This window comes from Hirundo rustica, chromosome 12, assembly GCF_015227805.2.
Source record: "Hirundo rustica isolate bHirRus1 chromosome 12, bHirRus1.pri.v3, whole genome shotgun sequence".
NCBI classification, from domain to species: domain Eukaryota; kingdom Metazoa; phylum Chordata; class Aves; order Passeriformes; family Hirundinidae; genus Hirundo; species Hirundo rustica.
Window position 1 is genome coordinate 16410878 of NC_053461.1, and position 27528 is coordinate 16438405.

Below are 27528 nucleotides of genomic sequence, written 5' to 3' on the forward strand. Positions count from 1 at the left end.
GGATGAATGCCATGGAAATGCTCAGAAAATGAGGGAAATTATTTATAAAGAAAGATAGGAGCTTCCTGCAGGCTTTGATCTTCCCCTGGCACGAGTTTTCCTGTACCCTGCCTCCCGTGCCCTTGTATTCACCCACACATGCCCACACACGAGTGCTTGGAGTCACAGTGCCAGCCCCTCAGTGAACAGCAGAGAGATCCTCACCCTTCCTGGAAGGGACAGGGATGGAAAAATGCTCCTGGTTTGGGTTTGGGATGTCTGGTAGGGGTTTATGTGCTTTTTGTGGTGTAGGTGGCTGTGGCCAAGCACTGCACCTTTACAAGCAGCAGTACCCAGGCTTGTATCCTCTCATAAAGCCTATTACACTAAATTTATTCCCAGATTCATTCTTCCCAGATGTTCTCATCTTTGGAGTAATATATCATCCCAGTGAAGTACTCTTATAATCTATTACACTAATACATTGTTCGAAGGACACCACTGATGATAAATTTCTTAAATGATGGTGCTGTCTAGGGATAATGACTCTAAGAGCAAATGCAAGGTAATGTAGAGATTTTTTCTTTTTTTTTTTTTTAATGCTGGATTCCAGAAAGAATATGGAGCCATCTCAAAGCCATTTTCATATGGGGGGAATGTTAAAATATGCAATATTTCAAGCACTATTTAACAAGCACTTGAACAATAGCAGCATTGATGATAAAGGTTCTACATTTAAAATCAGTCCTTTTATTCTGTTGTCTTTTAGCTGCATTTTAGATGAAATTTTGTCAGATTCTGTTGTTAAACCCTTATTTGAAAGTGTTTTAAGATTAGGTTTTTTTTTTTTTTTTTTTTAATGATCACTTAAAAGGCACATCTAATTTTCATTGTGAACAAAGTATAGTCTTTCTCATGGTTTTATTTTCCAATTTTCATTCTTGTCTTTCCACAGGCCAAATTTTTAGGATGTTTGTCCATATGACCAGAGCCAGGAAGATTTTATTAATTGGCACGCTTAAAGGTTACAGTGTCCTTGCTGTTGCAGAGGAATTGCCAGACGATGGCAAAATCTTTGCCTGTGCAGAAGCGCCGTGTCTCGGAGCAAACAGCCAGGAAGCATTTGATCATTCCTCAGACAGCAAAAAGATAAACGTGCGAGTGGGACCAGTGGCAGACACCTTGGAGGTAAAGTCAGCTGGAAGGGGAGTTTGGGAGTGAAGAGCACATGGAAGGATTTCAGGCAGGTTCTATTTCCTGCCCACACCACGCTGGGTGGTGGCTCTGGTTTGCTTGGAAACGTGTGAACGTGCTCTTGTGCTGAGGTTATTTCTTATTTTCAGTGTATGATGGGGCAGCTCTGTCACACCAGACAGTTTTCCTCCCTTTTAACTAAAATCCCGCAGCTTTTTGATCAGAGGGATCACGGGCTCTCAATGTGGGTCGATAGGCTTCAATGGCAGTTTAATTCAACGTGGGTTGGCTTTGTTTCGGATCCCTAATTCCAAATACAACAAACAGGAAGAGCGTATCCGTACCCTGCTGAGCCAGCTTTTGAGTAGGACAGCTTGCTCCCAAGGTTCAGAAGAGTTGGGGAACTCCTGGAGAAGTTTGTAATTCTGCCAAAACCTCTGGCTATATTTCCCCACAGCACACTCTTGGATGAATTAGACCTCACTTTCTCACTTCCAGAGCAACGTGATAAGCCTCAGACAAATAATGCCTTAGCTGTACTTGTTTCATTCTGACTGGTGACTTTGTCCCAAGAAAGAGAAATCTTATGATTGCTGGCAGCTCACATTTAATTCCAGTTTATGGATCTCCAGGACATTGCTGTGGGTCCAGCATGGGACGGTTGCTGCCACCAGGTTCATTAAAAAGCCTTTCTATTATAAATACAAATCAATTTGATCTGATTTTATTTTCAATCAGGATGCACCAGTGTGAGCTTGATTGTAACTTTATTTGCATTAGCAGGTACCATATTTATTTCTAAAATGAAATGGCCAGGAGCTTTCTGACCTCTGGTTTTCATGACCTCCAAATCTGAAAAGAAAGAAACAAAGAGCTTTGCAAGTATACGAAAAAACGAAATGTTACAGATCACCTGCAATGTGCAGCATTTAAAATCCCAGCTCCCCGCAGTGAGTGTGAAATTAATTGAATTGCTGTTGCTCTCTAGTGCCCATTCTGTGCAACTGACTTACTGTGACTGAATTAAAATATCTAGAGGCAGGCAGAGTACATGCTGTGTAGAGATTAAAGAAGGGAGCAAAGACATGAAAATTAAATCCTTAAAACAGAATGTTGCAATTGATTTTATATCCTCCCATTGCAACATGAAGGCACATCGTGACCCCGGTTCTGCAGGTGCTCAGAACTTCAAATACTTCTTAGAGGTGTTGGGAACAGAGATGCTCGTGTTTGGCAGGAGAGATCCCAGCATGGGGACACCTTTCTGTGCAGGATTTCTGCACTGGGCTCTGAACTTTTGCTATTCAGTGTGGCAGGCGTTTTGTCATCAGTATCAGGACAGTCAGGGTTGTCCTGCTGGTTTGATCCACAATGGCTGGAAATGCTGAAGCGATGAATTTGGTGGCCTCTCTGGTGCATTTTGCATTTTGGGCTTCTTGAGGTTTGCCCAGCTGGAGTGTGGCAGCTCTGTGGGATGCCTGGGTGTGTGGAAGAGGCTCAGCCTGTGGACAGTGTGCTGCCTTTTTCCTCCCAGATGACCAGTGCAGGCTGGGGACTGATCAGGCTTCCTCTGCTGCCTCGTGGGCAGCTGAAAGGCAGGAGGACAAGGCAGGAGATGGGTGAGGGATGGCACAGCAGGGCTCTCGCAGCTCAGCTTCACAGAGGAAGTGGAGAACATTTCTGTCCCCCATTGCCTGTGGGGAGGCTGGTCTAGAGCAGAGGTGGCTAACATCTGTTGAAGAGCACAGTGAGGTTTAGAGGAGCTGGAACAAACACTGGCAAGGGTTGTCCTTGTTGCCTACAGTGTCTACAGCCCTAGGTGTTATTCTTGTCCCTTTGTAGAAACAAGAGGGCAGAGATGGTCACCCACCAATTGCTCTTTGGAGGTGTCTGATGCAGCTTTCTTGCTTGGTGCTGATGGCTGAATCTCACTTCCAAGCCGAGTGCAGCAGGGCAGTATTGCTGCTTATCTGCTGCTCCTCAAATTTTTGCAGTAATACAGCTCCTGGAAGCAGGATTTACCTCACTGCCCTGGCCCTTTCAAAGCAAGAAAATATCATATGATTTATAGATTATCATATACACCTATAGATCTATATGACCCACCTGTCAGGGAATTCCTTCTCTGCTGCCTGAAGCTACGATTCAGCATTTCCAAACTGTCAGAAGGAGTATGATCTTCCCTTCTGGTGTAAAACTAGTCTATCCAGGAGCTGCAACCCAGCCCCAGGTATCATCCAGGTGCTGCCCCCACAACTGCTTCTGCCCTTTACAAGGAAGCTGCCAGATCTTGCAGCAGTTGCCATACAAATGCAGCAATCTGTGCCAGTGCACCTCAGACAGTGGGGCCACTGTGTCACCCCTGTGGCTTTGGCTCTTTCACCTAAATCCATGGCTCATCAGGGCTGGGAGTGAGCAGAGAGCAAAGGCAGCACACCAGTCCATGGCAGCACCCTGATCAGGCTCTCTGCAGCCTCTTGATTCTCACGCAGCACTGGTGAGGTTGGCCTGTTTCCCTCCCTCCTGTCCCAGATCACAGCCAGCCCAAAACATCTGGGATTTTGACCTGTCAAGGGATGCTGAGTATCAGAGAGGAGCCAGAGAGCTCAGATACGTGGTAGGGTTCACTTGATACCTGAGGGCACCACGATAAAATTCCACCTTCCCCACACACGAGGGACAGACACTGCCAAGCTGAGTGAGGTGCCCACCAGAGCACAGAGCTCACGCAGACCACAACAAAACCCTCTGTGCCCAAGGGCCTCAGGAATTTTACACAGTATTTTGAGATGGGGACCAAGGGGAAGCCTTCCTTTAGGTTCAGTCTCAGGTGTCTTTGTTGGGAATTAGCTACTCATTCAGCATGTCCCGGGCCAAGTGTTTAAAAATATTTGCCAACAAACCTCCCCTTAAATCTGAACTCTGTTGAGCCATGCCTGGATAATGTTGATCCATTGCCATGGATCTGCTGCCAGCAGGAGCCTGATCCTGCACAAAGAGCTTCCTTCAATTCCCGGTAGACTTTTGCTGAACAATGGGTGCAGGATTGAGTCTGGAGGGAATGCAAACTATCAGGAAATTATTCTCATCCATTATTTTGATCCTTCCATTTTAGAATTGAAAATGCAACACAAAAATAGCACGGTGTTTGCAGCCGATTCTACTGATTGCAGGGCATTGTGGAAGCGTGTTGGGGTTTGCTTTCTTCTTTTCTTACTCCTGTTAGCAGACAGAATAGGTGAAGAGGTTGAGCTGCAGATCTCATTTCTCCTGTTTTGCTGCTTGTGAAGTCTGCCAACAGAATCCACCTTGACAAAGTCAAGGACTCTGCGTTTAATGTTGAACTGAGTGAATAAATTATGCATGAAATTGTGTCGGAGTCTCTAGTGTGCTCTAGAATTGCTCCTTTTGATATGAAAGGTTAATTCAGAAAGGAGTCCAAAATAGCTGGAAATTGTGGGGATAAGTGGATAGTATTCACTGTTGTGAGCTGTTATTACTAGAAATTGCATTCCCTCTCTGGCTTCCCTAGAGATTTCGCTTTGCTGGTGAATATAAACTGTACTCAATAGAATAGAATTTAGGAGTAACAAGAGTGTATGTCCACACACAGGAAAATATTCTAATGGTGTTTTAAAAGGAAACTCTACTTTTTCATGTATTCTGTGCACCCCAAGGATGGATTGCTATTACATTTAGGTCAAGAACAAGGCACAGGAAAGGTAATAAGTTTTGAGTACATCTTTATTACAAATATGCTGACTGTATGATCCATATCAAAGGAACAGGGCAGTCATTTTTTTTTTCTGATTGAGTTTGTATGTGCCTTATGAGAGTGTTGTCTCTGATCAGGGCTCCAATCAGGTTTTCTCTGAGCTTTTGCGGAAGATTCATTCATGTTTTTATTCGGGATGTCCTCTCCCTGATCTTTTGCTGTATCTAGCAGCAGTGCTGCTGTGCCCTTTCTCACGGTCACTTTTGGTACATCTCCCCAATGGAATGCAGAGTTACACTTTTTTTTTTTTTTTTTTTAATCCAAGAGGAAGTTAATGACTCACTGTAAGCAAAAGCATTAATTTTAGCCAAGTTTCTCTGAATTAAAACTCTTATTGCCATCTGTTACCATCTCTGATGACTCTGTAGCAAGGAGCAGGGATTGCACTGTAAACACTCAGGAAATTAGTTTCAGCAGGATATTTTGCAGGCAGATTATTTCCTTCTGGATCTCGGCTTTCCTCACAGTTGGAGGCATTTGGGCTCTGCTTCTCCAAGCAAAGGACAATGGCATCTCCAGAGAGCTGTGAGGTCCCAGGCAGGGCCTGACCCCAGTCAGTGCTGGGAGGGTCAGGGTGGTCACACCCTCATTTTAAACCCCTTCATCCGTATTGGACAGCATGGAGTTATCCTCTCCATCACTGTACCCATTTTTCCAGTGCTTAGCTCTGCAGTTAGAGCAGATTTTTTTTTTTTTATTTCTGACTGTTTCTGTCCAGCAGTGGGTGCTGGCAGTGAGGAAACCCTCTCCAGCGTGGTGCCCTGGCCATGGTGATCACCTGCCTGGGTGACCCATGTTTTGCTAGCCAAGGGCCTCCAGGAAACAGGGCACTTTCCTCTCCCTGTGGCTGTTATCCTGCTGTGTAGAGGCTGCTCCAGAGGTAAGGCATTTTGTGGATTCCTCTTATAGCCCTGGACCTGTCCCTAGTTAAATGTGGAAAACCCAGCAGCAATTATGAAGTTGTGGAAACAAGGAGCTCAAACGATGGCAGATCCCAGGACAAGCTCAGGCTATTCCTTGCTTGTGTCAGGCGCTGGGTATCGGGATGCCCAAGTGACATTTCTGGGTGGCCATTCAGGGCTCAGGGGAGTGGCAGAAGAGAAATGCCTTAGAAACCATGGCCTGGCACACCCAGGCAGCGCAAGGACAAGCCAGGTGTGCACTGGCTGCACATCCAACCCAGGCACCCTCCTGGGACGGATGCTGTGATGTTAAAAGGTGATTTATCTGTATCAGAAGACAGATAAGAAGGAGATAAGCTGTCAGCAAGTAGGCGGTACAGAAGGAGGGCTGAAATGAGAAGTCCAGCTAATATCCAGAGAGCTGCACAACTCCATATGGACCTAATGAAGTCAATGCCTGAAAGTGAGATTCTTTTTCATTAGGGAGCCATCCCACGGAGCAGGAGTAACATATGTTCAGCCATGGCCACATCTGTTTCTGAATGTCTGCCCCCCACCTCCTCCACCCAGGAAGGTTACAAGTCAGAAAGTAGTGATAAGTCATGATAATTACTTGAATTTGGCTTTGGCTCTTCCCCCTGAGGAATGAGACCTCTAATTTCTCTTTGTGACGGGCTCCTCCACCCAGCTTTCATCTTCTGACCCTTCCTGAAGTATCTACATTGGACAGACTGACTGAGGTGCAACCTGACATAAGATACTCTTCCACAGTAGCAAAAATCTTCCTGCTGCTTTCCACCAATGTGACTTGAGAGGGAACCAGGGCAAGATTTTCTTGCTGGCCATGAAATGAAAAAATGAATCCCAGGAATCCAGATGTTTCAGTTTCTACTACATTTATAATAAACCAGAATATATTTGGCCTTAAGGTCTTCTTTCATTATAGTATAATCTGTCCTAAAAGTGGACTCAAGAATGCTTTTGGGCAGAGTTTCTGTGCTACCAAGCATCTGCAGTTAAATGTGACTATCCAAGCTTAATTCCCTCACCACTAACAAGATCACGACGACACCAGTTTGCACAGCAGAGGAGTTCAGAGCTTCAGTGGTCCGCTTTCCTCTGTTTCCTTGTCTGATCCACACACTCCCTGCCTCAGAAAGGCTCCTGAAGTCTCTCCTTGGGAGCCATTAACCTTACTCCCAAAACCAAACCAGTTTTCCACATTCTGTTGCCATTGTTTTTGCTTTTGCTGGTGTATCCCAAGGGGTGGCTCACCGCTCGTTGTGCACAATGTCTCTGAACACAAAAGGGAAGTCTGGACGCAAGAAGCACCGTTGAAAGTCGTGGTAGAGACAGCGAGTTCTGGAAAACAGAACTGTTTCACTTTTCCCTTGAAATGCAAAGACTTGAAAGCGTCTCTGCTCGCCGAGATAGGTGGATGAGCTGTTGTTCCATTGCAACGCACACAGATGCAGTTAAATAGTCCCAGATGGAATCTGAAATATTCCATAGCAGCCTCTTGGGCAGAGGGTGCATTAACTGCCACAGGAGAAGGCTGTAAAGGCTCCCATCTGGTCATCCATCAACACTTTTATACATTATCATCAGCAGCCTGCTTGGAGGGAAGGTGTGCCACATTTCTGAAAATCCAATTAGATGATAGCAGGCAGTTCTCTTTTATCCTCTCTGTTGCTGAGCCATCCAAAGCATTTTTTTTAGATTAAAGAAACATCATTTTCCCTCACAGGGGCTGTGCTGCTTTATCTCTATCATGACCTGTTCTTTCATGTGCTTTATAATTCTATTATTAATTGGGATTTCAACCCTTTTCCTGCTATTGAAGTGGGACACACTAGTTTGCATTCCCAGATCTGCCTTATGCCTCTTTTCTTCCCCAGACTGATATAATTGCCACTCTCCAATTTGTTGATAGTTGGTCTTTTGAGGAGAGAGAACTTACTGCAGCACCTCAGTGGCAGGGTTTGATGCCAGTCCTCCCCTGATGGATCAATTTACTCTGACTCAAGGTGTGCAGCTCTTTCTGCTGTGACTCTCAACACCAGAAGCTGGGATGAGCCAACCTCTTTTGTATCCTGATTTTCCTTGAGAAGTTCAGAGATTCATTGCTGAAGAGTTGTTCGCAAAGCATGGAAAACTCCCAAGATCTCCAGAAGCAGTCGTAGCAGTGTTACCTTAAAAAAAAAAAAAAAAAAAAAAAAAAAGTTTCTGTCTGGTTTGGGGTTTATATAAAGGACAAATTAATGGCAACATGTGAAACTTTCAGGTAAATAATTAGTGTTTTCTCCAATATATATATATATTTATTTTTTCCCCCAGGCATTACATGCTGAGGACGAGTACTTTGATATAGTCTTTATTGATGCTGATCAAAGGAATGCTGTTCAGTACTACAGCTTTGTCATGGATAACCACTTGCTGAGCATGGATGCAGTGATCTGTGTGGAGAATACACTCATGAAAGGACAAGTCTACCTGGAGAATGTATCAGATGAAAATGTACTAGCTGTCAGAAAATTAAATTCAGTGATTAATTCAGATCCTCGTGTTGAGCAGGTTAGTGTGATGCCATTGGTTAAGGTGCCCGCAGTGCTGTATCTATGGATTTTGCATAGTACTCTTTAAAATGCTTCTTTTGTTGGTGCCATTATCCAAAGGACCTAAAATGAACTCTGATTTTATTATAATTCACCTCACTTGAGCTCTAGGTATGAGTTTCTGTGTTCAGGCGTGGTCCCTACTCTGTCTACATCTTAGAGAGTGTTAAAGGCAAGATAAAAGGAGAGCACTTATGAGTGAATATTCAGCTCTACTGCACAACTAAAGAATCACCACTCTGCTTTAAAGGCTCTGGGGGCTGTAGGGCATCACCAGCACAACAGGAGTCAGCAAAGAGAATAAAAAGTAATAGTATGCACAAACAATATGTTGTGATTTTAGGAACTGGAGAGACAAGAATGCATTTTTTTTCCCCTGGCATTTGTGTAAGCAATGAGTTTGGAAGAGGAATGTGAGCAAATACAAATGCCTGACATGTTTGTGCTGGAGGAAGCTTCAGCAAGGAACAGGAGTAGGGGAAAAACTACTGTGGCCTGAGGATTATCTTTCATATCAGTGGAACTTGGATGAAGAAACCCAGGTACAAAGCAGATGAGAACTGTGTTGTATTTGCAGGTGATTTTGCCTGTGCAGAGTGGACTGAGCCTCATTCGAAGGAGGCCTGTGCCCCCAGATGCGGTGATTGAATCCAAGGTGGGTATTTCCTCTCGGTGAGCATTTCTGGGAAAAAAAAAATTGACTCTACCAAGGACAAGGACAAAATAATTTTCAGGGGTTTGGTGGCAAGAGCCAAAACATGTGGTACTGTGATCATGGATTTAGCAGCTTAGAGCTTGGCAACTTTTACCCTCACTAGTTAAGGGTTGCACTAAAGCTGATTAATGCTGATTCCTTGCAAAGTCTTTCAGATCAGCTGGTCCTGCGATGAGCCTCTGGACTGATTGGTGTGCTGCTCACCAGGTGCCAGTGCCTGGTGCTCTCCCATCCTTCCCATGCAGAGGGAAGGTGTCGGAAGATGGAGCTGAGGACCAGCTGTAATGAACCAATACAATGATTCTGAAACTGTTCATTCTTTTGCTCAAAGGCAGCACAGGATATCCTCCTGTGCTCTCTGAGCTGGACATTTTCATGGCCTTATATTTTGCTTATCTTAAGGAAAAAATGTGGTGCTTTTATCTTTGTTTTATGGTGCTGGCATCATCCAGCTGTAATGGAATTCCCATCTGGAACCATAATGGCCTACCTCAGTATACCCAGCCCCAAATATCCTGGTTGTTTTGCAGTTTCTGAGCGCTCCCAAAGCTACACCCACTGGTAATTCCTGGCATTTCAAACTCAATATTTTAAACATCTTGTATTTTGCATTTTGGTTCCAGCCAGGGGGAAATGATGTATGGCAGCTGATCAGATGACAGCTTGGTTTAAGTTATTGGCTGATAGCTTTATTTGCGCACCAGCCTTGTGAAGATATTCTGATTGCACTCTACTTGACCCAAATCCTGCCTTTGGAACCTTGTTCTTAGCCTCTGAGGTGAGCCTGAGGGCAAGATTGGGCCCTGGGGATGAAATAACTGGAAGACTAAATCAGTCAACTTCTCAGATTTTGTACCCAAGCCAGGCTAGGAAATGCCATACCCTACTCTCCTGAAAGCGGAATGGTTGCAGCATCTCCTCACAGCACGGCCCTTCTGCTCCATTTTCTGGCGCCTTAGCGCTCTGTTTGAGATTGGTATCCGTATGAACAAGGAGGCTTTTTTTGTTTGGATTAGTGATACTTTTTGCATTAATTAACGGGCCAAGAAGACACGGATCCCTGCTCATGCTCCCGCCTCGCTTTCACCGGCAGAGTCCTCCACAGCTGTCGGTGAGCCCCGCCGCTCGCTGTGCAGCGTGTTTGTGTTCTCCTTTCAGGCAGGAGTGGTGAGGGACAACGTCTTCTGGGGCCGCCGCCGCCGGCGCGTGCTGGAGCGGCTGCGTCTGGACGGCAGGGTGGCCTACGTCACGGGAGCGGGGCAGGGAATCGGCAGGGCCTTTGCCCACGCACTGGGGGAAGCTGGCGCTCAGGTGGCCGTGGTGGATCTGGTCCTTGCCAAGGCAGAAGCGGTGGCGTGTGAGCTCAGCCTCAAAGGTAAGCATTGAGCATGACGGGTGTTGCGTTGGGGGTTTTCCTTCTCCAGACCTGGCGCTACTCTGTGGTGCAATTCCCTCCCATCCAGCCCTGGTGGGGGATTGGTTAGAGTAATGGATTTTCCAGCCGTGGGCACAAAGCTTCTCCTGCCCTGTCAGAGTTGTCCCAGCGGTCCCTGGTACCACCCCATCGGTGAGAGTTATTTATCAATACAAACTCTACTGGAGAGGCAAAGCGATCCAAACAGAATTCCTCGCTAAAAGTGTCCAAAGTGGTGATCCACAGCTGACAGGAACAGAGAAGAGTCACCTCGTACAAGTGACATCTGTACAATCAGCACTGAACAGAGGTGGTGCTGCTCAAAGTAAATCATGCAGCACCTCAGGCTTCACTATGGGTGAACAAAAGCCTACAAACTCACCTACCCCCTTTCCAGATCTTATGTCTGTACCATGAGTCAAAACACCAGAACAGGAGAGATGTATTTTCAGTCTGAATCTCTCACTGTGCCCTTTAAATTGAAGACAAGTCATTTGTCAAACCCTATTTCAAACATGAGTGCAAGATCAGATATAGGAACAAGATACTAATAGACATAATAAGTAAAATCCCAAATAAGAGGTAAAATCCCCCACAAGCCACTCCTGTTTTAGCAGTAAAACCAGAAAATGTAACATAAAACTGAATTTCCCCCTAGAGCTGTGCTAAACTGCAATTGTAAAGGGGAAAAAGAAAACTGGAAATATAATTTTAAGGATAAAAGAAAGGAAGTATTACTCATTTTATAATTATTTTTGTGAGATTGCACCTGAGCCTACTTCGAAGTTCAGTACTTCATTGTCTCTAAAGATGGACATTTAGGCAGAAAATTTTCACATTCCCATGTGGATAAAGTCACCAGTATTTGTTTCCACTCAGATTCCTGCAAGGGATTGGGCCATTAGAAACCATATTCCCCAGCAAAACCAGCCCCTGCAGATGTATTTATATCACCTCAAGAAGAGACTAGGAGAGGTGTCGTTCTGGTTTGGATAACATCCTGAGGCTCCCCAGAGAACATTCAAAACAAAACCTCCCTGTCTGCACAATCCCAGCTCGGCTATGCAGGAGACACTTCTCACGCAGTGTCAGTGCAATGGTTAAAGCTCTGATCCCAAACAATGACCTAGAGGAAAGTGTCCAGCTCCTATTACAAATTCTTGAGTCATCCAGTCCCTCCTTCCCTGAAGCTCTTCACTCTCTTATGCGCTGGAGCCATATGGTTTTGGCACAAAGTAGCTGTGCCCTACACCTTAACTCTCCTTTTGGACATTCCTTCCCTGTCGGATCCTGCATATCAAGCAGAGCTATTCGGATAGAAATGGGCTACTTGATAGAGCCATGAGACTTTGGATGCCAACAGCCTATTGGAAAATGAACTTAACTCATCTCCAGGGCATTTTCAGTAGGAGTTTGATCCTCTACCCTTCAATGGCTGCCCTACATCTCTGCTCCTTCAGCAGTGGGCTGCCAGCCTGGAGGAGGTGGGGGGTTGTTCCAAAATGCAGTCGGAGAGGTCATGAGGCATAGCAAATATTGTTGCAGTCTAAAGCAAAGAAAATCTCACTTCTCACTCTTTACACATCTTTATCCTTTGAGGTCAAATATTATCTATCAATTTGACCAGTGCAGCTGGTCAGGGCGCATCTCTTCCATCTCATGATGGGTTTTGAGGTCTCAAATTTATTGTCCTTCTCTGTTGGAACAGCCCCCAAACTTTGTAAAGCTTTTGTGAAAGGGAATTATATCCAAATGCCCGTTTTCGGAAAGGATATGAAAAGGTCAGGTTTTCAATCTCTTTCTCTCCAGAGGTAACTAGAGATTCTAGCCTGGACCTCAGAAGCTTTCCCTTGAAAACTTTTTGTTGAAATCAATGTTTCCATGAAACATTTTGGCTTCAAAGAAGTATCATGCTCTGTTGGAAATAAATTTTGACAAAAAGGTTCAGCCAGCTTTACTCTCAAAAATATTCACATGAGTAAATTGAAGCAATCATAACATTAATACGTATTTTTCCTGCTGTAATAAGGACAAAGGGGCTGTGATTTTTTTTTTTTTCCTCCTCTATGACTGTGGATCTCTAACTCAAAGTTGGAATCTCAGTGCCCCAAGTCATTCCCATACTGATACTTTTTCAAAACATTTTGCTTAGCTTGCTTAGAGCTGCTCTGCTTCTTCTATCAAGGAGCCCTTTCCTGCCTTTTGGGATGGTGCCATCATTTCATGATGAGTTTTAAACATCAGAATGCCTGTGATCTCAGTTTTAGCTTTGTTAGACAGCTCGGGTGTAGGTCCCTTGACTGAAGGGCTCTTTGTTTTTAGATCCTGTGTGAATACCTTTTTCAACAGTTACTAATGGATCCTGACAGAAGAACCAAAAATGATGAAACGTAACCAAAAAATCCTAAGGGTTACCTTCCACTACACACACCTCTGTCTTCGGGGGGAATCGCTGCCTGTACCCTAAGGGAAGAATTCGTCTGACGGGATTTTTAAAATGTACATTTTCACTGTAAACTATGCAAATGCCTTGTGCAATGTCACTCCTGATCTTCTTGTCTATATGCAACATGTTACTTCCATTTATACCCAGAGACCAGAGATGAAGCCCGTGGCAGGGGGATGTGTGTGTGTCCCTGCAGAAGGACACCTCAGGCACATCCAGCACGGTGATTGTCTCCAGCACACAGCCCCTGGGCTCCTCTCCTGCCCCTCTCATCACAATCCTTCCTCCATGAGCCCCACAAAACTGAGCTGAGGTCTGTGGAGATGCACCGGCACCGTCCTGCGCTGGGTGTTTTACCTCAGGTTGTGTCTGTAGATTTGAAGCTGTTTTTTCCATAGTTTGTTTTATTTATTATTTATAACAGGTGGTTTAGGGTGGGGGAAACAGAGTGGAGAGACAGAAAGTGGTTTCCTCCCCTCTCTCAGAGTGCAGGGATATCAGCTGAATTGATTAAGGGCGAGTGTGAGACTCTGGTTTGAAGTGAGCGTGGCTTCGCTGCTTCTTCGCTAGACACTCACATGTGGCACCTTTTGTCTCATTTTTATAAACTGACCTATAAGATGAAGCTCTAAATGGGGTGAGAGTTGGAGGGCAGGTGAGGAGTCTTTCTGTTACCATTAGTAACACGCTTGCACCCATTTTGTCTGTAAATTGAAAGATTGCAGTAACTCCCTGCGTGTTACGTCTTGATAACAATTAGGAGGAGCAACAGGGGCCGTCTGGCTATTCTTATTCTTTCAGCATATTTAGCATAAAACCTGTGATAAGATAAGAGGTCTTGTTTCATGGCAGAGCATGCATTCATTTTTTAGTTGCCTGTATTTTTTTTCTCTGCCATGGAAATCAAGAGAACGGTGTCATCACTGAGGGGGGCAGGAGCTCCCACACCCCAGCAGCCCAGAGCAGCATCACCTCGGGCTGTGCACTCTGACAGGCTCCTGAAGGCACTGGAGATGAGGAGTTTTTCCATGCAAAAGCCTCCTTCCCTCCGTTTTCTTCACATGCACCACTGGGCAATTCCTGCTTTGCCTTGCTTTCCTTCAAGCCTCCATCTCAGCTTCATTTTGGGAGAGTCTCCTCCTGAAACAGGCTTATCCCTTCCCTTAAATGTTTCACCAGAGTGATCTAAAAGAGTGATCAATGTGGAACAAATCTGTTATTTGTATAGAAGAAAAATATCTTGCTTTAACAGATGCAACATTAAATTCGCACCTGGATTCTTACGCAGACTGATGATCATGGTCCAAGCCCAGTGGCTGCCTCCCTCCATCCTTAATCAAGACGCATTTCACCCCAGCCCTTACTGGTGTTGCCTTGTTTGGCTTTGAGGATGGGAATAATCCCAGTAACATCAGGTGCCTCAGCAGGATTTTCTTACTTTGTTTAACAATAAGGGTATTCAAAGCTGATTTTTATAATAAATTCAATGAAGTTATTTACAGATCAGAGCTGGTGCAAAAGTCAATGGCTGGATTATTTTAGGAAAAAAAAAAAAAAAAAAAAAAAAAAAAAAAAAAAAAAAAAAAAAAAAAAAAGCAGAATTTCTGCAGGTTTCAGATTTGGTAAATCACTTCCAAACATTTGCATTATTCTGGCAGGGTGATTTGCAATAAATAAGGCACTCTGACTGCCATACCTGTGCTCCTGCAGGCATTCCCGCTTGACTCCCACCTAAAACTCGTTCGGTTTTGTCTGAGGCTCCGGATGCTGTAGTTCATCCGGAGAGCAGTTTGGGACAAATTCATTTGATTTCTGTAGCATCTTAAGGGAGGACCTGGCATAAGAAAAGGATATGTAGAGCTGCGGGGAGCTGGGGAAGCTGCAGTTGAGGGTTTGGACAGAAGATGGTGCAGTGTTCCAAGCTTCGTCCTGCCCGAGTGGCAGCCTTGGCTCCCACACCTGGGCTCCAGGTCGGCCTCCAGCGAGAAAACCCAGCAACTTTATAATGGTGTTGCAGCAACAAACACACGTTTTTGCTACTATTTGTGGAGTAATAAATTAAGGTGGAAAAAAATATATATATATATGTATGTATGTATGTATGTATGTATGTATGTATAAAATACAGCCATATATAAATTTTCTCTATATATAAATTATAAATAATCATAAAGTACTTTTTTTTTCCCCCCCCTGTGAATTCCTGTGCTGACTCCTTCACTCTTATCTCAATGCAGGCATTAAAAGCCTTGCCCTGGCAGCAGATGTGAGCAAGCCTGAGGATGTGCAAAGGATGGTGGATGCAATCGTGGCTCGCTGGGGCACAGTCCACATCGCATGCAACAATGCAGGAATCAATCTGAACTCTGCAAGTGAAGAGACTTCCCTGGAGGAATGGGACAAAACTTTTAATGTCAATTTACGGGGATTATTTTTGTGCTGCCAAGTAAGTGTGAAATGCTGCACTGGTTAGTTTTGCAAATAAGTATTAATACTATAAGTGCTTACTTTATCTCAAGATATAATAACCCTTTATTAATAATTATAACAATAAAATTTGCCCTAGTTTTGGTGGGGTTTAAGAGAGATTTGCTCTATATCAATTACAGATTTTGGTCAATACATTCAAAAGCAAGTAGTACCTGCTGGCTACCCAAGCCCAGGCATTAAAGAAAAGGGCCAAAATTTTTTTGAAGGGTGGTTATTTGCAAACCTGAAGTCTTGGAGGGAGGAATTCCCTAACATTAGTGATTTTTTTAAAAAAAATATTGCCAACAGTGGAGAGGTGTGAAATGGCAGCGGGATTTTTTCCTGCATCAGCCATTTTTATACCAAGTTTTTATATCAGGTGCTTAAAAAAAAAAAAAAAAGTGTTAGCACATCAACTCTTCTGAAAAGACTAATTTATTATCATGTCATTATTAGCACAATCACAGAAAGGGTCACTGGTCTTTCCTTTAATTTCTGTCACAGGCTGCAGGCCGCATTATGCTGAATCAAGGATATGGGAAGATAATTAACACAGCATCTATGGCAAGTTTAATAGGTGAGTGATGAGAGCTAACAGTTGTGCTTCAGAATCCATATTTTAATTACTACCGATGCTATTTGAATCAATTAAACCTGTATTGGGAAGGAGTAAATCACTGACATTTCGTATTAGAGGAAATGTACTACAAAATTTTTATTGATATCATTTTTCAACATTTATCTGTCCTCAATGTTTTAGAGCACTTATTACTTTTTATAGAAAAGGTGGAGTCACCTTCTCTGACTCTGGTGCACGGGTACCGCAGGAGAGGTGCTGCTCCCTCCGTGCTGCTCCAGGAAAACTCCTTGGCTTGTGGGAAGCTGAGCCCACAAGACGCTTACAAGCCACCCCAAAGGATTTTGTGCCGATATTTGCCCTGGTACCCCTGGGTTTTACAAAATTCTCCTTGCCAACAGGTGCCTGCACCAACGCTGCTGAATCAGCAGTGCCATCAAAAGCACCAATAAACCATTGTAACATATGGAATGAAATCCCTACTGCTGAGCTAATCTGGAAGGCTGCTGAGCTGAAGCCCATGTAACAAAAATTGATCAATTACACAAATTAAGCATAGCCCTTTAGGAATTTATTTTATTGGTCTGGACATCTGTTGCAGTATTGTCCAAATCCAAAAATCAAATGGTGCCTTGGGTTGCCAAGTTAGACAAGAAAATCTAGTAGCTATAAAAGTACAACTGAAAACCCCTGTATTAATATCATGTCCATCTGCTGAATGTTACATAAATATGCAGTCTTTTTATTTTCCTTCGGAATAACGTTTATTTTTACTGTGCCCAGTTTGACATTCTATGTCATTCTACTCAGTTTATTGCACAGTAACTTTAAATGGTTCTTAAAAAACCCATTTATAATGTTTTTGTTAATATTTTTTCAAGTGTTTTTACCAGCTGTTTTACGTATGCTTAAACACAGGCACCATCCCTCTACCCCAGCTCTGTAAACTTACAAAAACTCCCCAGGAAAAGTAGTTCTGAAAAGACTGTGAGGCTTTAAATTTCAAATACCTCAGTCTTTCCTGCTCTGGTCTGTTCTTGTGCTGTCACCATCCACATCATTGCCACAAAGCAGAATTTCCTGAGATGCAGTCCATCCTGGAGAAAGTTAGGGATCTCTGGGAATTGGCACAAACTTGGGATCTGCTGGTTTGGCACACAGCTCCCAGCCTTGTTGCAGCCCAGCAGTGGTCTGCTCTGCTTAAGGAGAGGCATTTTCCAACTTTTCCAGCGGGGCTTGGCACAGCTCTGCCGTTCCAGCACAGCATCCATCCCAGTCCCATCTCCAAGCTGCACCTCCTTGGCTGCTGAGCCAGCTCCAGAGCTGGGGATCACATTTGAGGGCAATACCTGTCCTGTAACAGGAAGGAACATTGGAAAGCAGCTCTGAGAGCAGCCTGGAAGGATCATCCCAAGATGCATTTAAATGTCAGTGAAAGTTAATGCATGCTAGGCCAGAAGTTAAGAGGTGGAGAGATGTGTTTACCTTCTGAACCTGTTTGAATCTTGGCATTGAAAAAATCTAGTAGTTATGAAACTACGACTGAAAACCACGATGTTCATATCATGTCCATCTGCTGAATGTTAAATAAATATGTTGGTTGGTTGGTTATTTAAGTACGTTGGCCAACTGGCATAGTATGAAATGTTTCTAGAAATAGTTAGGGGATATTTTTTTGTTGTTGTTGTAGGTTGAGTCCTTCCTCAGAGATAGAGGAAAATGAGGAGACACTTAGCAGGATAGGGAGGTTTTTGTTTGTGATTTTTCCAGATACACTGCTCAGAATCAGCTTTAATTAATCGAAGATAAGCTGCATACATTTTGCATATGTGCATTTTGATTCTGGTATTCCAATGGAATTATTCCAGGCGTACGCTCCGGCAGCGGCGGCTCACACAAGGGTGGCTCAGAGCTGTAATTTTTACAGTGAATGTCTTCAGTGGGAAGAGGTCTGCTCTGCTCTGGTCTGCTCTCTCTGGGTGCGCCTCTCATTAGCAGTGTGTGGCTGGGAGCCTGATGCCCCAAACAAGGGTGCACCAGCAGAGGGTCAGGTTGTGGTGGTAGAACCCAGCAGCAGCAAACACTCCCACAGCCCTCCCCTCCCTCCCCCCGGGGATGGGAGAGAAAATCTAGGAAAAAAGGTAAAACTTCTTGAAAAAAGGGTTGAGACAAAGGCAGTTTATTGGGACAGAAAAGGAGAGGCAAGTAATAATAAGGAAAAAAAAGGAACCTAACAAACAAGTGGTGCACAGTGCAGTTTCTCACCACCCACTGACCAATGCCCTGTCAGTTTACCCAGCCAGCTCAGCCCAGTTTTGTTTTTCAGCATGATGCCACGTGATCTGAAATATCCCCCTGGCCAGTTAGAGTCAGCTGTCCTGGATATGTCCCTTCCCAAATTCTTCTGCTTCCAGCTTCCTCACTAGCAAGGCAGCACAAGGCCCTGAAAAGTCCTTGATTTAGAGTACAACCCACTCAGCAACAACTAAACCATCAGTGTGTTAACATTATTCCTGTCCTAAATCCAAAAGGCAGCACTGTAACAGTTACTGGGAAAAAAACCCTGAGCAACTATCCCAGCCAAAGTCAGAACAAAGGTGTTTAAAACATAATGCAGCTAATGTTGGCAGAATTTTTATCAGCTTTCTCCTATCATCTGTCTTGAATAGGAGTGACTGTCCTTGCTTCCCTTAGCAATACGGATATTTTGGTGACGCTGCTGGAGGCATAGCTTTATTCACAAACCCCATTTTGTTTGAGTTTGGAGGGTTACAGATTTGCTCTTCTCTCCATAAAAGACCACCTTAGGTAAGGGAAGAGGAGGTGGCATGGGGTGCTCATCTGCAGAAATCCCACCCAGCCCCAGAGATTCACAGCATCTGTTGGCTTCTCCTTGAGTTCTTCCAGTTGAGAGGGGCCAGGTGTCTGAACAGGGGAAAATTTCATGCTCCTAATTACTTTCTTTAGATATTCCTATAAAGACAAATGTCCATAGAAGGACTTTTGATAGCTCTCTCATCACCCACCCTAAGTCAGAAGCTGATTCTTGCAGTGGCTTGCAGCAACTTGTTCTCACCCACATGCACTGTAAGTGCAAAGCCAGTGCCAGAACTCCTCTCCTCTTAGCAAGTGAGCACCAAAATGATTTATCACAGACAGACATGTTTGGAAAGTTTAGCAAAGAACTGCTTTTGGGAGGTTACAAGGTTAACTACCGAAGTTGTATGTAACTTGGAGCTGATGCGTGGCAATTAATCAAGAAATTACCTTCCACATCTTTTTCGAGAGCCCCCACGGCGTGCTGCGTCAGGGGGCAACAGGCACACACTGAGGGCAAAGCAGTTCTGCTGGTCAAAATGCAAATTATTTCATATTGAACAAAAAAGAGCACAGAATAAATGCTGACAGAGGAAAGCCATGGTATGAAACATTCTTTTTAGCAAGGAAAAGGCCTCTGAATTCTGAGCAAACCTGCAGCATATGCAGGGGAAAAAAACCCTCTAATTGTTGCTCCCATCATATGTGTGCTTTAAATCTATTCATAAACATCTCTGTTCAAGGCGAAGGTCCTTGTTCACATGCTCACTAATTTGCAGCAGGGCTTTTTGGCCCTTTCGGAGTTTGGGTAACTCAGTTCTCAGCTTCTTTCCACCCTTTACATTGACATATTCAAACCCAAGAGTTTAAGTCGGTAAAATCAGTAGTGGGCGTGTTGGGATGCCATGGGTGGGAGTGATATAGAACTGGTGCATCAACTTAATTTATTGAGACCATTTTAATGCCAGCTAGCAGCGCTGCTTATGTGCTTTTATTAAAATGCTGGGAGTTGGGGTTTGGCTGCTGAAACCTGTGCAAACCCAGTGATTCCCTTTGTTCCAGGGTTCATATCCAACCCCACGGGCTGGAATTGCCTGTCTTTGTGACTACTGATATTTGCCCTGATTTTCCCCTCTCTCCCTGCATCAAAGTCAGCAGCTCAGTGAAGCTCTGTGCTGATACAAAGCTAATTATGGATGGATGCTTTGCACTGGATTTGTTTAATGAAGTCCTAATGGCAGCCAGAAAAGTCTAAGGAGAGATATTTTGTGGGTGTAAATCCCAACACCTGGACTGTCTTGGATTGTCTCCCAAGGGTTTAAAGCACTTTACACCCACTAGGGATTTGTCCTTAAGTAGCTTTCACTGAGCTGGAGAGGGGCAGAGCCACCCGAGCACACGGCACTAACATGCTTGAACATTGTAATTAGCAAGCTGATCATTTTCTGTCTCTGACTGACATGTGACATCTCTGAAACGTTTTCAAAAGCTTCAGATTTTGAAAGTAGTGGGTGTTCTGAATTTTTGGGATGCACCTGTGTTCACATCCACAAAAACATTAGTTAGATAATAAGATGTGTTTACCTCAGACTATGGAAAATTTAAAAATTAGGGAGAATAATTTGTTCCAAGAAGCTGTATATAATATGTTATATAAAATCTGCTATGCACTTATATCATATTCTAGCATATAATGTCATATAAAAAAATTTACTGTTACATTCAGCTATCGCATCATATATTGTCTATCGCATATAATATTATAAATAGTATTAATATATTACATAATATAGAATGCATAATATATGTTAGATATTATATTACTAATTATATAATATTTTATAATTATATGATAATGTATTTTACTTGTGTTACAGTGTACAAGTACATTAACGTACATATGTGTATTATATATGAATATGCATGTGTGTATGTGATTATTTATCTTTCCTCAGAGCAGTCCTGTATTGCATATATATGTCTAATACATTGCTTTTGTCTTTGCCCAAATATGGGATCTTTTAAATGCCTTTATTTTTATTTTCACCATTGTTTTCCAGTAGCCTATCGGCTGAGACAAAATTGTTAGATGGCAAAATACATATTTAGGGGTTTGTGTTGTAGGTGGCTGAATTCTTGCTGCTCCCTGCTTGGTACCAGGGAAAAGGGCAAATAGCTCATCTTGATGCAGGGAGTTGTCTGTGTAGTGCCTGAGCTATTTTAATTTGGGAAGGATAAATAATTTTCTCCTTCTGAATCCCTTGTAGTCCCTCACCCACAGAAGCAGTTGGCATACAACGCCTCCAAAGCCGGGGTCGTAAAATTAACACAGACATTGGGAACCGAGTGGATTGACAGAGGAGTAAAAGTCAACTGCATTTCCCCGTAAGTAAAATGTAGTCTCATTTTGAAACTACAAAGGGAACGAAATGTTCCACAAAGCTCAAATGAACACTATCTCAGCAAATAAAGTTTCTAATTAGCAGGTGGATTGCATCCCTTTTTATGTTGTCTTTTCCTTAACAAAGGTTTAAATACTTAGAACCAAGCCTGCTCTGTTGCTGTGTATACTCAGGGATTTAAGGAGAGGTTTTAGCATTTGATAATAGGTTTTCCAATAATGTGAAGGGTAGTTTTTAGCATTTCCCTTCCAGATGAAATATTTCCTCAGTCTGTCCAAGCCTTCTGTGGTTAAAGAAAGGGGTTTTGACACTTAACAGACAATACTTCTTTTCCCTTTTTACTTGAGGCAAATATATAGGCACTTTAAAAGCTACATTTTATTGCTGTTATTGAGCTACTGTTCAGCTCTGACAGTCACAGGAGGCCAGGTGTAGTTTCGTAAATATATATAGATATATATTTATTTCAAACTACACTTTCCTTATTTTCTGGAGACTCCAAGCTCTGTGTTTTGGGGTATTTATTCACAAAGAAAAATTTTCTTACCAGATCCACTTTGTCTCTCCCTGTTTCTCACACACATGCCCAAGCAGTCGTTTTATTAAACAATTAGCATTGCATGATAGTGCTGAGCAGAAACCCAAGTGGATAGCGTTAATTGGAAGCGGTCAAATTCTGTAGACCATTGAAGTCAATCAGAGTAACTAAGAAGGGCAGGATTTTAACCCAGGAGTTAAATTGTAATAATGAAGATAATAATGTAGATCAAATTAGGGAAAACAAATTACATATTTTAATCCACAAAGTGGAGGAGGAAAAAAAAAAAAAATCACAGAGCTTAATGGCAAGTGCCTCTGTTTTTACTGCCGGACTGCTCTCCCCTTGCTTGTGCTAGCTGTCTTCCTTATGATTATTTATTACTAATTATACCGGTGACTCCAGCCGTCACTCCATGTGATCCACAGATTCTTTGAACAGCATCTTACTTCCTAATGGGATTTTCCCCATGCCCATGCTAGCAGCATTGTAATGGTGTTCCCACAACTAGCACTAGTGAATTTGCGCTGGCTTTCAGGAGCTGGGAGATGAAGGGAATTAGGGAAGCTCAGCAGGACCTGGCAGGAGTTGTGTCTGAAAACATATGGGTAATCTGCACCAACAGAGGTGGGATAGTTGTGCCACATTCACTGCAATTATGGATGAGAAGGCTCTTACAGGAGGAAATACCCTTTCCTTAGGGGGTTACATAAATTTAAAAAATAGGCACCAAAAGAGCAAAACTCATTGTTGCGTACAACTTGGAAGCATGCACTCACTTCTAGAGAAGTTGTTTCTGGAGACAGTTGCCAGAGAATGGAGAAAAAATAGCTTCTCTTTCTACTTTTCAAGGCAACACAAGGTTGCATTTTGATCTTCTTTACCTGTCTTAAACTCTAGCTCTGAGCTCAAAATCCTATGACAGGAAGGGGTAATGTGTTGCACTTATGGAGGAACAGCCAGGAAGGGCGCAGGGAGAAGAAATATTTTTTCTGTCTTTGAGGTCCCTGTTATGAACAGAGCAGTTTTTCCTAATGCAGGTGGGAACCTGGACTGAGCTGCTTTGGAGACCAGCAGAACTTCCCTCACAGAGACTCCAGGCTCTGGCTTAGCCCCTCGTGGTGGCATTGCCCAGGGACCTCTGGGCAGGAGGAAGGAACCTGTAGTAGCTCATGGAGCTCAGATCCCTCATCACATGAGCAAAAGCCTTATCTGCTTCTGATTGAATAACTGTTCACATTTGTATTTCTGTCTGTGTGAGATGTGAACCTGCATTTCAGTGCACGTTTGGACCCATCCCCAGAACTGTGGACCACACAGTGGCACTATCTCTTCATGTGACTCACCAAGGACCTGGGACACCTTCAACTCACTTGATATGAGTACCCAGCTCCAGCAGGAGCCTCAGTGTCATCTCATAGCAGGATGGGATTTTAGGGAGTCTGTGAGAACAGATGTAGATATAGGACATGATGGTACCCAAGATCAGCTCTGGATAAGTAAAATATCTGTGTCCTTAAGTACTTTGCCTCTCTCAGTCGTGATTGCATTAAAGCTTCAAGGCACTCTCAGTGTGCCTCTGTCTGAAGCTCCAAATGCTCCAGTCTGGCCTTAAACATTATTTCACCATGCAAACCTTTTGGCCTTTTCCCCCTCTTCCTATCTGGTCACTTTTTATCAACTTAATTTCTTAATGAGTGCATAAAACTTATGCAGAGCAATGCATAAAAGTTAGCAATGCATAAAATGTTATGACAGAGTCCTTAGGATGATTTATTGCATTTATAAAATTGAACAAGCAGGCTTCTCTTGCTGGCCAGGCAAACCTGATGCCCAGGGGGAGAGAAGGTGGCTGAGATTCCCTGGGTGCTTTGGCTGACTTTTGCTGTTGCTGTTGTGGAATCTGTGCTCAGTCCTTGAGCCACCCTCCAGTGCCATCACCTCATAACCTGCTGCACAGCTGATACCAAAAAAATGGTCCTGGAGCCCTCCTGAAATGGATCTGGGAGTTGGACTGCAGAGAGTACCTGGGTGTAAACAGGGATCTTTACACAGCATTGCCTGGTGGCTGGTACCCAGCTGCCCACTGGGTTTAGTCTCCTTGTTGGTCCCAGGACATGGAAGTGCATTGGGTGATGGAAGAGGGAGTTCTGGAAGGTGTCTGTTTTTTGGCATGTGCTGCATAGGAACGCATCATTTTTATATCCGTTGCACTCAATCTGTGTCCATGTCTTTGGCTAATTACTGCCTTCTTGATTAGCAAGACAGGAAACACCATTGCGTGATGACCTTTGGGATGGGCAGCTGGAAGTTGATATCAAGGTCAACTTGCAGCCAGGCCAGCAGCCCGGGGGGATGAACCACATTCTCCACTGATGGGCAGCAGGGATTTGTGTCTGGGCTGAAGGGCAAAGAGCCTTTGTGTGCCCTGCATCCTGCCCTGCTCCTCTGAAGGCAGACACACAGTGCTGCACCAGGCTTGTAGCCCCAGAAAGCAGGCAGGGCAGTATCACTGCAGGTTTGGGGAACATCCCATAAGGGGGAAGGAGAGGCAGAGCTGGCAGGAGAAGGAGCACCCCAGCATCACCTGAAGTCATCCCAATTAAGCAGCATTACTATCCCCATTAAGCAGCAGTCGTTGCTGGTAAGTATCTTTGGACTTAAATCTTAATTCCTTGGGAGATGTCCCAATTAAGTGGATCTTGTGATTAAACACTTCCTGATTAAGTGGAGTGTACTTAACTCATTCAAATTAATAACTCATCTGAAAGAAATCAAGTTACACACAGATGGAATCTTTTTTTGCTCTCATTTGGGGATTGAGTGCACGTAACAATTCCAGTTAAGTATCTGGTAAGTGATATTTTTCCTAATGTGTCTCTCCAAGTGGAAATGTTTCAGGCAATTGTTTTTTTTTTTTTTTCCCTTTTTTTTGTGGTCTTTTTTTTTTTTTCCCCCTCATATCTCAAATTGTCCTGTGTATCGATAATGAAATATTGATGCTCATATCTATCATTAAGGAACCAGCAGTTTGATATTACATTGACATGCAACAGAAAGTACTGATAGGCTCAGCACTGCATACTAGATGAGGTAGGGAATTAATGCATTGGCAGTTGTCTTTGCTGGAACTGGTTAGGAGCCAACTAAAATCTGCCTAAAAGGGTTCGACAACGTTAAATTGCCCAACTTGGCACCAAAGCTTTCCCAGAAGATGTGTAGTATCAATGACATGCCTAATATTTATAGTGCCATCAGTATGTGTGTTTGCAACTTTTAAGTTTTGCGCTATATTTTTTTCCCATTTCTATAACAAAAATTTGTGGTAAAGTTTAGTTACACATCTAAATTTTTGCTACGTGGAGTGAACCTAAAGAAAGGTCCAGCAAGAGGCACAGTGCGGTGATTCACAGACTGCCGTGATCAGACCAAAGATCATTTTTCTGAACAGATTGAAAAACGTCCTCTTTTTAGCAAAATCTGTTGTGATGGAGGACTGTGTGTTTAATTCCCTAATCTGCATTCCCTTGGGGTTAAAATATATCTGTAAATGAAAAAAAAAAAAAAAGAAAAAAAAAAGAAAAAAAGAAAATCATATGGATCTTATTCTGGTCTCTGATAGTGTAAAGCCAGAATGATGATGATGAGCTGATGGTTTTGTAAGCACAGCGAGAGGCACGTAAGGGAAACGAGTTCAATATATTTCATGTCTGCTGCTCAAAGCACATTTCTCTCTGAAGAAAACCAGCTCTTGAGGAGTTTGGGAAAGCGAGGAGGGAGACCAGGGGGCTGTGCTTGAAGGAAATAAGTAAACCATATTCAGTCATATACTGGAATGTGCTTGATTTTGTTGCAATGCCAGAACTTAAGTGATCTGCATCGCTCAGTGTTTCTGAACTGCTCTGCTCTTTATTGACAATTACAATAAAATATAAAGCCGATATTTAAATCCTGCCTGATTAGTGCGAACAGAAATGTTTGGGGGAAAATCTGAATTAGTTCCACTTCATAACAGAGTAAATAGTGGATTTCAGCCTTCATTTAAAACAAAAGGTAAATCTCATGCCCAGAATCCAGTCTGTCTCAAAAAAATTATTTCCTTGGAAGTCTAAATTGGGATGCCGACGAAGTTTCAGAACAAAACGGGTATTTTTATACTTTGTTCATTTCATATTTATCACTAGCTTGTTTGCTAATTTTCATTTGCAAGAGGCAATTCTTCCAGCTAACTGGCTGCCTCAATGGGCCACTGATTTCTTTGAAGTGACAGTCTGTAAATATGCATAAAAAAGAGATGCAATTAGCGTGTGTGTGGTTCAGTGCAGCCTGATTTCATTGGCAAGTTTACCCACAGTGTTGATAAGCTACATTATCTAGAAAATTGGCTGCTGAAAAACAGCACCTCTGATTGCCAGCAAAGGTTCCAGATAACAGGGTGCTGAAGAGAAATATAATTGAGGTTGAATATGTTAACCAAGGTGTCACATGCTCCTTAGAAGCGCTAATTTATCAGCATGTTGGAATTTTTATTAACATTTGGAATGCATTTCTACCACACTAATGAAGTGGAATTGGCAGTTCAGGTTTTAGTTATTGTCATTTCTGAGAAGTTAAATGTAATTTCTCGTTAGACACAGTTATGTAAATATATTTGTTCAGGGGCTGAAAAAAATTATACATTTCACAAAATACAAATATGTTGTTAAGGAGGAGTATGACAAATCAGTTGCAGTTAAAGTCACAAAAGCCAGCCAAATCTTTGCCCTGCATTGTGCTTCCTGCAGCATCATTTTTAGGGCACCTGAAAAAAAACAAACTTAGCAGAGTTTTAGTAAACAGTGGAGTCAGCCATCTATATAAAAGGTAGTAAATCAGTGTGATTTGTCGGGTGTTGGTTTAAGGGGGATCACACTGCATGTGCTGTGCTTATCTCTGCCTCTCCTTTTTTTGTGTGGAAAGGGTCTGGTGCCCAGAAGGGTGCTGGCTTTTGCTCCCCTTGTTTGACTTATGGGGAGTTGGTCTGTTTTCAGTTTCTCGGCTGTACACAAGCACGCTGTGAGACGTTATTTGCAGAGTGATGTGAAATTGGTGGAAGGACAACACTTCCCAGGAGCTGCCACAGACCCAACTCAAGGCACTTTCACTTCCAATGCTGTGCTTAAATTGTCTAGAAAAAAATTTAAACTGATGACTATGGATAACCTAAAAGTAAGGGGGTTGTGCTGTTAGCTCAGAAGATCGTTTGAGTATATGTGTACTTGAAAGGAAACCTCTGAGCTGCCCATCAGCAGAGAAAGGTGATGATAAGGAAAGGAGCGCTATGGAAGTTTGCACCGTGACTTTCAGCAAGGGCAGATCAGACTGGATATGCTCATCTCCTTTATGCAATTACACTGCCTTCCTTCTGAATTAACACCTCAAACACCTCTAGGTGCTGCTTTTTTTTTTTTTTTTTGTTACTAAACCCTTGGTCCGTGTGCTCGCTGCAGGGGCATCGTTGACACGCCGCTGATCCGCTCGCGGGAGCTGCAGCCGCTGGTGCGGAGCTGGCTGGCCAACATTCCCGCCGGGAGACTCGCCCATCCCACGGACCTGCAGGCTGCCGTCGTCTACCTGGCCTCCGAAGCCTCGGACTACATGACAGGCCATAACCTGGTCATCGAGGGTGGCCAGAGCCTGTGGTGA

General features: G+C 43.4%; 1 protein-coding gene across 1 annotated transcript; it reads left to right on the forward strand.

The window, feature by feature from the left end:
- The first annotated feature begins 537 nt into the window (after nucleotides 1–537).
- Nucleotides 538–27528, forward strand: LOC120758375 (D-threitol dehydrogenase-like). Its single transcript, XM_040076554.1, has 9 exons — nucleotides 538–544; nucleotides 1028–1167; nucleotides 8188–8424; nucleotides 9043–9124; nucleotides 10346–10555; nucleotides 15278–15486; nucleotides 16014–16086; nucleotides 21171–21288; nucleotides 27333–27528. The coding sequence occupies exons 1-9, from the start codon at nucleotides 538–540 to the stop codon at nucleotides 27526–27528; spliced, it is 1272 nt and encodes a 423-aa protein (XP_039932488.1).

Bases quoted from the DNA above. Each gene is read 5' to 3' on its own strand.
- LOC120758375 (XM_040076554.1), top strand. The intron at 8,425-9,042 runs GTTAGTGTGATG...TTGTATTTGCAG, and splicing joins CAGATCCTCGTGTTGAGCAG to GTGATTTTGCCTGTGCAGAG. The intron at 9,125-10,345 runs GTATTTCCTCTC...TTCAGGCAGGAG, and splicing joins GGTGATTGAATCCAAGGTGG to TGGTGAGGGACAACGTCTTC.